Below are 12,896 nucleotides of genomic sequence, written 5' to 3'. Positions count from 1 at the left end.
GATCTCAGTACTTTTCAAAAAGAACCAAAGGAACAGTATCACTTTGAAGCCTTTTTTTTCTTTTTTTACCATATAGTGCATTTTGAAATATTCCTTTTTTTCTGTAAAATAACAAGCTTTATTGGTTGGAAGAGGGTTTTTTTTTTGTTTAATGACTTGCAGAAATAAATCCCTTTAATTCATAAAAACAAAAAAGTTCATATTCATAAATTATAATCTCATAAAAAGCTATATGATACATAAAAATCCCCTTCCAAAAGTTCCTTATCCAGGTTTTCTGATACTCCTGGGTTGAAACATTTCACAAGATCTTTTAGAGAGAGGCCTTTGTTGAGAGTGAATGCAGAATAAATACCATTCAACACTGATGTTTGTGCTTTCATTTGTGAAAGATGTAAATGCACTTAAAAAATAAGATCAAGGGGGAAAAAAATCAACAAACCAACCCACAACCCATGATCTGCAAGCACTTTATTTAGCCAAAAAAGATCTATCATCTTTCTTTTTACCTCATTATTATTGTTACTTCTGTATTATTTCCATGACAGTTGTGGAAAGCACATCTTTCAGACAGCATGTTGCCTTTGTAAAGAAACAATAGTGCATTCTGAAAGGTATTTGTCATAATGAGGAATGGGCAGGGTAATTGGTGTTTGCTAACTGACAGGCACTCTGTGATCGATACATCTGAAGGGCCAACAGAAATTCTCCATCCTTGCTTAGGCTCTGCTGACAAGGCATTTTCAGCACTTCTCTCAGCATTTGGTATCTCTCATTCCAAGTTCCTGTTATGTCCTGAACAGTTTTGGTGAGTGGTAGTTTGTAATAGAGGATGCATGATGAGCAGGTGATTTTTCAGTCAAGAAAACTATTTTTCCAAATTTATCCATAGGATTTACTTGAAGTCATAAGTCATGTAGTACTGAGATCACTTATTTCTACAAAGAATGAGAATTACTCAGTTGCATTAACTTACACATATGAGTGAAAATATAGTTAGATATTACTTAGCTCATAAATGTAGAACGGAATAAGAAGTGTTGTCCAAAGGATGTAAGTAATCTTTATTGCCATTTGGCAGATAAACAAAAGTAGCTAGAGAGGAGTGACATGCCAAAGTTACTCTGCTCATTAGTGGCAGAGATGGGAAATGATCTCACCTGAGCTCCAGGGAAGCATCTTATGCATGAACTATACTGCTCTGCTAGTTTACTTGGGAATAAGGTAAACATCCAAAGATAGACCAAAAACACAGTCTCTGGTCAGGCCTGTAACTATTCACAGTGCTCCTCTGTATGTTATTGTGAAGCACTTGACACCAGCCACAGTCAAAAAACGGATACTAGAATAACCTGACCATTAATTTTATCTAGCTCAAAAATTTTTATGTAGCAAAGTTCATGTCTTAGGTAGCTAAAAGACAGCAGCCTCTTCATTTCACAACATTTAATAGAACAGGCAAAGCATGAGAGTGCTACTGAAATTAGGCAATACTATAATAAATCACAGAGTTCTACTGCTTGCATGAAAAAAAAAATAAAGTAAAAAAAAAAATTAGTTAAAGTTTTCTGGAACCTCATTTTAAAAATAGACTTCACAGTCATTAAAGAGTACTAGGGGTCTCTGAGAAGAATAAGCACAGGCTTTAATCTATTGTTTTTAATAAAGGAAGTCCTGCCCCATCTGTAGGGTCAGAATCACAAATCATCTATCTTATTATCTGAGAATAAAGACTGAACATTAGTCATATTCTTTTTATAACACAGAGTGACCGATACTTCAAAGCATTGTCACCACTGCTCTTTGGCTGTAAATGAAAACGTCATGGTGCTTCACTCTTATCTTGTATTCATATGCTTGACAGACAAGTTAAATGAAAATTGTCCAAAGCTATGAACCAAACCATGACAAAAGTAGCTCTTATAGTGATTTGAAATCCAGAGGTCAAGCTGACATTCCTCGGCCCCAAATGTCAGACCACACAGTGCTGTGATGCACGCAGCAGGCGGAGTGCACTATCTTGTTCCTCGGCTCCCAGCTTCAGAAGTGGCTACTCGAGTAAATAGAAACCTCAGAAACGTATTTATGGAAATAGTGCATGTCAGCAGACTTCAAAGGGCAGAACATATTGATAATTGCAGAAAGAGGCCCACAAGGGCTTCAAACGCTCTCTGTCCATGTGGGTTTTTTTGTTATCCTCTTAAAGGAGCAATGACTGGGTGAGGTTGAAACCGCCTTCCTGCACGGCTGACAGAGGCTTCACAGCCATTCTAATGCCTCTGTTTCATTTCTGCCCTTCCAGCTCTCTGCTGTCTGCAGTCTGAAGGCTTCCCCAGCCCTGAGAGCACAAACCAGCTCTGGAAACATGACCAGTGCCAGAGGAGCTTCAGCAGTGACATCTGCTGAGCTCCTGGGCTTGCAGCAGAGCCATCACAGGTCCGAGGGCAGCACCTGGCTCTGGTGGCTCCTTACCTGCCATCACTGAAGCAAACGGCTGCTGGGGATCGAAGGGGCATTTCAACCTGCCAGACTCCAGGTTCTGGGTATCCAAACGGAACACCATTTCCTGAGAATAAACACAAATTCATTACCCTGGTGTGGCTACAGAGAAAAACTCACTTAGATGTTAGCCTGCCCTGCTAACGTACAAAGTGAAGGTGTGTTAGATCATGCAGCTGCCATCTCAGCATTGATGTTTACAGTCTGTGTCTGGTTTATATCTGGATTTTTTCACTCCGTGTTTTACTGTATCCTGGTCACTCTATCGTAAACACAAATCTTTAAAAAAAAATACAATTATTTTCAGAAAAAAAAAGATGCGTTGTTCGTTTCTACTCCAATTAAAAGCTGGATTGTACTTAAAAGGCACTGACTTCTATCTGAGAAAGTGCTGATAGACTGTGTTGCAACAGGAGACCCTGAAGGGATTCTGGCTGACTCTGAAATTTCTCCAGGGACTGCTGAATAATGTTCACAACAGACACAGTTCAGACCCTTTTAAAAGGAAAGCAGCATATGCTCTCTCTTATTATTTTTAACAAGGCTAAAGATACAAGAGCTATCAGAATAGTTTCTTCTTTGTCATTTCCAAATACAGTATGATTAATTCTTGGGCCACAGAACAAGGGCATAGAGGAAGATAAAGAAAGTAAGTTATTCAAAAATTATTGCCAATATTTTCAGTGGGCAATCAACAACTCGATTCCTGTAGGCATCCATTTGAAACTTTATTATAGTTTTGAATTGTCAAGAAGGAATCTTTTACTTGCCCCTCTGGTTTCCGGAAAGTACAGTTAACCTGAAATCCATAGTGAAGGCAAACTGATAGCTCAGAGGAGTAAAGAGAACTCTCTGCAGGTATAGAGACTTCAGAATTGTGCTGCCATTAAGAGAAGGAAGATTGCTTACAGAAGTGCTTTTAACATACGTTTCTTTAACATGTTATCCTACCTATGCTGATATTTAAAATCCCACTAGTGCTCAGAAATCTAATCAATGTATGGTAGAGACAAAAATTTAGAAGCTAGTTAAAAAAAAAATCAAAACATCTCCAGGATTTAAATGATTAAAAATGGGTGAAGTGATTTTAATTATTTTAATTATTCCATATCTCTGCCTTGCAAGAGGCTAGGAGAGTACAAATGACAAGCAAGTTATGTCCAAAGATGGGCACATAGGATCAGACTTCACAACACATTAATTCAATTCATCCTTAATGCACATCAGATTATAAATGACCAAACCTTTCTATGTTATTGAAGTGCCTCCTAAACTCTCTGGGCTCAGAAGACAAAAGCCCAGGATATTGAATAATTAAGCTCCTTAAGAGAAAAGAAAAATCAATTCCAATCTAGGAACATAAATTCAATTTCCTCCAGCAATCCTAGCTCATACAAATCGGAATTTAATCAGCAAAAATCTTGTTCCCTTCCCAAACTTGTGGAATATCAGGCAAACCAAATTCTCAGGCTACTGAAGTGAGCACAGCAAGGACAAAACTGAACTAAAAATTAGTTGTTTTTTTTCTGACAATCTTTTTCTGGTGTGCCATTGTCCTTTGTTCTGGGATATAGAACCCTGAGCTGCTCAGAGAACCCTTGCTTTATCACATGTGAAGAGGCTGTTTGCAAGCCCAGCAGTACTCAGGGGACCAAGGGAGTTATAGATCAACATCAAATATTTCAGACTTCACCCAGACAAACTAATGGACACTACCAGGCATTCACACAGAATTAACCTCCTGCTTTCACTTTGGGCAAAGCTTTCAAAGAAAAGAGCAGCCCTTGGAGAGCTGTGGCTAACAGCACCAACCAAGCCAAGCCTCTTCTTCACCAGCCAAGAGAAGTTTTGGCAGTGACTCGAGCAAAAACAAGATGAGGACTTTAATCCCCTTTAATTGTGTGATCCCGTTGGGGATTTGTACTGCTTCAAAAGCAGTGTCTGCTGTGGTTTTGAGTCACCTGATCTACACTGTTTTCCTCTGTTTTCACAGCACTGGCACTGGCCAGGAGACCACTGTGCAGATCCACCAGCAGCTTTCAAAGGTCAGCAGAGCCCTGCTTGACATCACAGCCTCCATGAGGCTATCTCAGGGCCTGGCTCTCCCAAGCATCCCACATCTTCCTGGAGAGGTTGCTAATTACCAGACACTCATTATCTGTTATTATAACACAGAGTTTTAAATTTAAATAAAAAAAAAAAAAAATTACAACTGTGAGGGAGGAAAAAACAAATTCTGAGAGAATGGATTTCCTGGCTTCAGTTCCTACACGGAGACATTTTCAACTGCCAGTCAAATTCACATCTCTGGGCCTATCCTCAGCACCCTTCTGCCTTGTTATATTTATCTGAAGAGGTGATGGAAGGATGGTGGCTGAAGGGTGTTTGGGCCTCCAAGAAGAAGAGGGAAAATATGCCTGATGCCATTCAAGGCTGATAAGTCAGTAGGAGGCTGTAGAAGAGGTGCTCTGTCAGAAGAGGCAGGAGCTGAACACTGTCCAAGCTACCACTGCAGCTGAGCAACCAGAAGGAATGTGGGAGAGGCAGGACTGGGGGACAGTGAGGGGATTACGAAATACAATACCAGGATTCTTCTTCCATTTCCTCTCACAAGGTAATTGGTCATGTCTGAGACAGACCCCTTGTCTAGACTGGCTGCCGGACTGAACAGTCAGACCAAATCCATAATTTCATAAGGTCTGGTGAAAACAACCTTCACAAATCAAATAGATGAAATGAAGTAGGGCAATGGTAGAGTGAATAAGGAATCTTGCTAATGACCCAGAGGTAAACCAGAGCCTTACTTACACTCTTGCTGGGAGCTTTTCTGTTCCATTCAGCTGTGTATTTGATCATCCAGCTAAGAAATCAGCATGGTACAAGGGATCTAAAATTTCACTTACTTCAACCAGAATATTTAAAGTAGCGAAACAAAGAAGTCTACAGAATTATTTAATTGTAAACCAAATTATACATCATAAACCAGAAAATACCAGGAGCATTAATGATTTATTAGACAAAGAACACCACCATGTAGATTTCTTACAGCTTCAGTTTTCTGTTGCACAGGCAGCCCCTCTGGGTTGGTCATCCAACCCATAGATTGTAGGGTACGTTATGATGGATCTTAGTCTGGGCAAGCATTAATCCCTTTTTTTCTTCCATGAGGATCTTCCCTTGATTCCATGTATCAGTGATAGAATATGGTGGAATAACTTTAAATGAAATAGGGTAGGTTTAGACCTACCCTTAGACCTACAATATCTAAATATTGTGAAGAAATTATTCCCTGGCACCAGCACAGGCTACCCTAAGAAGCTGTGGATACTCCATCCCTGGAAGTGTTCAAGGCCAGGCTGGATGAGGCTTTGAGCAACCTGGTCTAGTGGAAGGTGTCCCATGGCAGGGGGGTTAGAACTGGATGATCTTTAAGGGCCCTGTCCCCCCAAACCATTCTATGATTCTGTTTCAGATTATTCCATTTAGTAACCTCAGATGTCATTTCTTATATTTTAGAATTTTATCCAGCCTTGAAGAAAAGAGAAATCTATTTCTATAGCAGCATAGGAAGCCTGCACCACAGGCAAGCAGCCAGACAGGTCACAGCTCAACACTGTCTGAGAACAGTGGCAGTGGGATAAATATAGCCAAGGTGTGATACATACAGGAGTTAAAAAGAGACTTGTGTACTAAGTGGCTGCTTGACACAACACCAAAATTCTTCTGTTGTAGAGGTTAGGTCTCAAACATTTACCACTTAGGATAGAGATTTCTTTGTCACCAGCAAATGAAGACCAATCAGCTGCTAACTTCAGCTCAGGAATATGGCACTAGTGATGGAGGACAGCCAACACCTCTTTTGTGACTGAACTGCCACACATTGCAAAGTCCTGAGATGCTGTCCCTGCACTCAGACTCAGAGACCCTTTTCAAAGTGTTTATTACTCTCATGCACAAGGCATAGGAATCGTACTGTGGACAAACGATATATGTACATTAAAAGATAGAACTACAAGTTTCATCTTGAACTCTGAATGTATGTGCATAAGGAAAGTATGTGCAGAAATGACTTACTAGAAAGGAAGACATCTGGGTTAGATGTTCTCTTCACTTAGTTAATCACATGGAAGTGTCATTCTGAAGAACTTTGTGTATTAAGTTAAGCCTGAGGAAAGTGCTTTGCTCAAAAGTGATATGCACATACCAAATGTGAGAACGAGAGTTCCCGTCTGACCTGCAGAATCCACCATTTACCCTGTTATTTATGCAAGCTGCTGTCAGGTCATTTTTTACACACTCACAGAGTATTTTCCAATCTATGATGAATGCTAAACAAGATGAGGGCTATTCCTTGGCACGTCACACCAGTGAGAAAGTTAAATTACCTCTTTGTGAGTTCCAAGTTCAATGTATCCACAAAGAGGATGAAATGCTCCTGTGCCACAGACATAAACATGGGTCCGGTTGTATGGCTGAAGAACACGGATAAAATTGGAACATTCTGTCTGTGGGGAAAAGAAAGATAAAGGTTACTTTTCATGTTTATTCTTGTTTTTCACATTAAACATTCTGTTTTTCACATCAAACATTCTACTAAGTTACAGCCATAGTACTAGTGTACTTTAACTCAAAACTACTGTAGCAGTGACTGCTTACAAAGTAGTTCAAAGCTGTGACAACTAAAATTTGACCGTGGCTATCTACCAGGCAGTTCATCAATCAGACTTGCAAACCTAATTCTGCTGTAATGCTTACAGCCACAAGAAGCTGTGTGCTCACAGCATGGTTTGGAGGGTATCTGTTCAGCCTGTGCTGTAGCAAACAACACCTGTCAACAACTGGGTAGAGGTCACAGAGCCACTGGGTGTGCCTGGCTACCAGTCCTCCTGCCTTTGCTTCCCAGCTCGGGGTGCTGCATGTGCTTTAGCATCAAAGATTACATGATTAAACTAACTGTGGTGGGCTGAAAGGCTTCAACACACTTCAAAGGATATGCTTTGTCTCTGCACCAGCCACGTCTTATTGGTGACTTCTATTTGGTCATTTCTGAGTCTAGCTGGGCTTGGTCCTTGCTGGTAAGCACAAGCAGCTCCTATGTGCTCCAAAGATGATACATGGGCTGGAGGAAAAGACTGCTCTAGCTTTCTCCAAAATGAAATTAATACAGAAACACAAAACAAGTACTTCAGAGGGAATACACAAGATCTGTTCATATGTGCAAGACATCACCCTACACGTAAGTGAGAGTCCAAAACAAGTATTTCTCTCCCAGGACACTTTCCTTCTACTCTTATTATAGAAACAGAACAGCACAAATCTTACATATACACCAGTAAAAGAATATTGCCAGTGCTCAGCAAAGGTGCTGCTTAGGTTTTGACTGCTGTAAAGATAATGGTAGCAAGAAGTTAGAATAAGAAGTTGAAATTCTTCATGCAGAGAGCTGAGAGTGTTTTGAGCTGAAATCTACCTTGGTAACTGACATTAGGAGATTTTTTTTGAGAGAAAAGAAAGAAGCTTTTATTTTATTTTACTTTACAGACAGGAAATGTTTACAATTGTAGTGGGCTCTAGACAAACAATGTAGTCTGGGGTATGCAAAACATATAAAAGTTGGATTGTATACACATATGTACCTTAAATATACTTCCTAAAGAAAATTTGTGGTTCCAGGGAAAAGCCATTGAGTCTCAGATTTTCTTTTAACCCTAACTGAAGCTGTCTGCAAGTTAAATTGATTTGTACACTGTTCTACCACTCTCTTTAATGAATTATAATGAAGTTACATTCAGGACACTCCTAAGGAAAAAGAAGCATTTTAATGCGAAAAAAGTGGAAGTATTATATTATAATGGAAGTACTGCCTGGTATACATTTCTGAGGAAAGTTCATTCATCTCTCAGCTGCATTTATTACATTAAGGAACAACCTAGCATGATTGCTGTCTGCAATGTTGAGTTTTTTAATGTATTAATATTCAAAAAACAATAGAAATGTAGGGTTTTTAATTAAGAAAAAACACTTAGGACATCAGTTCAGAAGTGTAATGAGCTTAATAATGTATTTTGTGCATTTAGTAAGAAATACACAGATAATCATAATTCTCAGCAATAATAAAAATTATACATCATACTTACATAAGCATCTTTCCCCGCTAATTTGCATAATTCTACCTTTTCTTTTGTTGCAGGCCAGTAAATCTGTAACATAGTTAAAATAAACCAAAGATTATGAAGATTATAAACTGTCCTGTGACTGTAGATTAATTATTCCATGAATCAACAGTTAAAACAGATTTATGCATGTTGGAGGACCTTGCCTGTAAATTGAAATGAATATGACTTCAAATACAAGACTCCATTTCAAAATTTAAGAGGTTTTAAATCAACCCCTCTGATATTTGTTTATTTCTTCACTGGCTATATGTACTTTTAAAAATCATTCGGTTCATCTGGCCAGGGCACCTTGTCACCATTACGTGTTTCCCTCAAAGTTACGATGAGCCAAATCATCTGGAAACTAAAGTGATTGCAAAGTCAGGCAAATTACATTTGTGAAGAATTTGAGCCAGTGGACTTGCATAACTGTTTTAAAAAAAATACTTAGCTCTTTCTGACAATTTTCAAATGAAAATAATTAGGTTCAAAAAACTAAGGATATCTCAAGGGAAATTTGTAGAACAAAGAGTACATTTGACAGAAATCAACAGAGCATGGTTTAAAAATGTCACCCATCAACATTAACTGAGTTTACTCAGAAAATGAAAGAAGTTTAGAGTAGAATCGTGGACCTTAGATAATTGGCATTAAATATTGATACTGTTTATCTTTCTTTTTTAATCTGCCCTGAAGAATTCTACAAAATAAGTTTTGATGTAGATGAATTCAGATGACAAAATACTATCAGTTACTGTAATACGAATTATGTTAGTGAAGAAATAACGAGGAACAACAGTTCAGGTTCTGCCTCATTGATTTCAGTTAAGCAGTCAAAACTGGGTATGATTGACTACAGTTTGATTTAAATTTAAAATAGAAACTAAATACAAATTCTTCTAAACCCACCCAGATAAAAATGGATATTTTATACTTCTAATTTTGACTAGACAAAACTACTACTTCTCATAACTAATAGCAAAAACACCACAAATCACACAAATGCTTTAGAGTAGTCTTCAACCACACTTTACAAAATCTTAAACACCAAATACATAAGAATGAAGAATTATTATATAATGTGTTAGAAATTAAAACATCTCCAAGGAAGGATGCACAACTCAATGGCATACAAGAGGAGTTGACTGCTGTTATATTCCCTTTGACCCAACTGTTGGCACCTTGTAGAATGTGGTTTGACATACAAAAACTCAGTCCCACAAGGGTAAGGAAAAAAGCCAATGTCCTGTGTCAAGTACCTTTATCACTTCCCAAAACCCACAGTCACTGTTTCTCTCAGTCTGGAAACAGTTTTGGCATTACCTCTTCCTCTCTCCTTCCTAGTGAAAATGGATGTATTGGATTTCTGGAAGAAAATTAATTTCCTCTCAAGTGAATTTAGTTACCTTTCTGATAAAAACCTCTTAGCAGAGATAATGTAGTTCAAGTTACTTAAACCTTAACCCTCTACAACAATATTTACACGGAGTCAGAGATAAGACAGTGTAACAGCATTGCAGCACTGGAGTACAAATTTGCTTTCCCAGAGCATTTTCTCAGAATGATGTAGTCATAGCATCCAGGTATGAAAATTCAATCTGAAATCAGCTGTGGCAGGGTGTGTGGGTGGCACAGCACACAGTGCCAGGAAGCACAGAGGAAAGTACTGGGAACACCATGAAGGGCTGAAGGTAGGTCCAGTCTGGTCTCTGCCTGGGCAGAGTGGGATGAGTCTCGATTGCAACACAGCTTAAGTTTAAGAAGAAAAGCTGATGAAAATCTAACAGTGAAGAAAAGCTGAAAGAAAAAAACACATCTAGCCAAGGAGATTTGTCTGACCTGTCAGTTCTCTTGTACATAAACCTTATGCCCAATTCTGCCCAAGATCCCTGAATCATTTACAGGAAAGCCTAGAGATCTTCAAGGAGTTTGGGAGATTTTTGGCCAAAGTTTAGTTATCCAATTAGGCAGATAAGATGTGTTTTTGTAGGCTTTTGAAAATACCCAGCTCTCCTTGCCAACTACAAGGAAGAACTGGAGGAGTTAAAAACAGAAACATCTGCTTCAAGGCATCAGAAGTGTTAATGGACTTGAGTTACCCTCAATTTTTCTACAGATTCCTTCATGGGAATCAGTGCTTGTCCTATAAGGCTGAAATACACACACCCCCACTTCTGTGATAATTGACCACAGACAATTATATTAAAAAATCAATTGTTTTACTCTCTAGTTACTCAACAGCCTCAGTATTTAGCATTCTATAAGGCCACATTAGACAATGAAAAGTGAAGCTAAGTGATCCAACATGAAAATCAATTTGCAATTATATATGGGAGAGTAAAAGTGATATTTATTTGCTTTCCATATGAGAAATGAGAGGTTCCCAGAAACTGTCAGTTCAACATTTTAATAGATCAAGAAAATTGCGTAATAAATAATGAGTCAAAGTGCTGAGCAAGAAAGCATAAATTTCATTTTTTATTACAGGACATGCTGTTTAACAGTACCACAGGTCTGGTTCCCTCAAACACTGACACAAGTAATGTTACACATCTGTATTGACTTTCCTGTAGGGGGTGAAATTAAGTTTTACTATTATATTTTATTCCAAGGAGTTACTTAGTTTTACAATATGTCAAAAAAGTAAGACAGAATGCTACTGTACTTTCTTTTAGATTTAAAATCATTGAGCTTTTAAATGGTTTGGAGCTTTGAAATTGGTCTTTTTTTCTTTTTTTTTTTCTATTTACATGGCTTATTCACAATGGTAACAGCTCATTAACAAATTACTTTTTTCCCAAATTACTCAGTGAGTAAAAACTTCAAGGAATAGGAACGAAAAACAGCTAATCAGGCACTATATACTAAGGGTGACAACAACACCAACTTAAGTCAAAATCATTTTGTCTTAATCATCAAGTTAAAATCATTTTGTGTTGCAAACAGTACAGATTATATATTTAATATATTTTCTAGTTGCATCTATATCTGAAATCTCTGGAGAAATCTCAGAACAGCTCAGTGGAGTTACTGAATTTAAGGCAAGAACGCAAATAGTTGGAATATGTGAACTATATACTTAAATAGGATTCTTTTATCTTCCTAATCTTCAGTTTATTTTCCTTTTAAAATAACCATATCAAAATTCCAAAGGTTAGCTACTGTCATGATTTCCAGATTTTATCTTCTATTGCCCAATTAAAAAAGAAAAACAAAAAAAAATATTACCATTAGTTTTAAATCATTCTTCAAATATTTTCTTAAATTTAGCAAATTAAATTTTCCTAATAAATGAAAGTTAATAAGCTCTCTTCTATCAGAGAGAAACAAAACCTCCCAGGAGTACGAAATTAAGTAATACATAAGCATAGCACAGATAAGGTATCACTTTAAAGGGTAGCTGGAAATTGATTTCTAATTAAAACAAAACATTTAAAACCACAGAGGTCTTTTCCAGATCAGGAGAAAAAGATTTCTAAAAGTAACATTTTCCTGCCCTCTAAATATGCATTTTTTTTAGAAGAAAGGAATGAAAAGGAAATTTATTTTTTTTTAAATGTGTACTTAAAATACATATATATTTATAAATTAGTACATGGATGCCATATATATTATATATGTATATATATATGTATATATGTGTGTAAATACCTATGTGTGGGTATATATATATATATATATATATATATATATATATAAAAAAATAATATCTGGATCCACCTCTAAGAGCTTAATTTCAGCTGCCATCTGTCATGAATTAATAATACTGGTATTTTACTAATTTTTCAGTATCTATCTTTCTCTATCAGATTTTGTTCCTAAGCTAACACTTCTGACTATAAATCCTTATGAGAAGGGATGCTCAAAAACAAAACAGTGAAATCTGATTACAAAAAAAAGTTGTGTGAAAGTACAGCTTTTTCAAGAATCACTTCTAATTAGGCTTCTAATTCTAGGATGGTGCAGGACTTCATAAAACATGTGGAAAATGCTATATATTGTCACAATACAAAAGAGGAAGATCATAAGCTTCCTAAACAATTTAAAAGCCCATTGGTCTTCATCTGTTGGTAAGGTTTCAAAACAAGTTTTTAGTTAGGGAAGAAATAACACAAGTTTCCAATGAAAATAGAGTGTGGTAGAGAAGACAATATAACTTGGTAAACAGACATTGGTTCAGTCTAATATTGTATTTTAATAACCAAGCTGAATGACATGAAGGTGCTAGAGCTGATCTTCCAC

General features: G+C 37.2%; 1 protein-coding gene across 3 annotated transcripts in view; it reads right to left on the bottom strand.

Annotated features, from left to right (window-relative positions):
• The window catches only part of SEMA3D (semaphorin 3D), a 134,198-nt gene that overhangs the window by 54,514 nt on the left and 66,788 nt on the right, over positions 1–12,896 (bottom strand). For all 3 annotated transcript variants that reach the window (XM_086886605.1, XM_086886603.1, XM_086886604.1), the window contains 3 exons: positions 8,637–8,699; positions 6,885–7,004; positions 2,473–2,566 (listed from right to left, as the gene is read on the bottom strand). In XM_086886605.1, coding sequence (XP_086742731.1) covers positions 2,473–2,566; positions 6,885–7,004; positions 8,637–8,699 — 277 coding nt within the window. The remainder of the gene's footprint in view (positions 1–2,472; positions 2,567–6,884; positions 7,005–8,636; positions 8,700–12,896) is intronic.

This window comes from Cyanistes caeruleus, chromosome 4 (assembly GCF_971803275.1).
Source record: "Cyanistes caeruleus chromosome 4, bCyaCae1.hap1.1, whole genome shotgun sequence".
Lineage (NCBI taxonomy): Eukaryota > Metazoa > Chordata > Aves > Passeriformes > Paridae > Cyanistes > Cyanistes caeruleus.
Note: the sequence above shows the minus strand (reverse complement) of the source record. Positions and strands in the feature narration are given on the sequence as shown.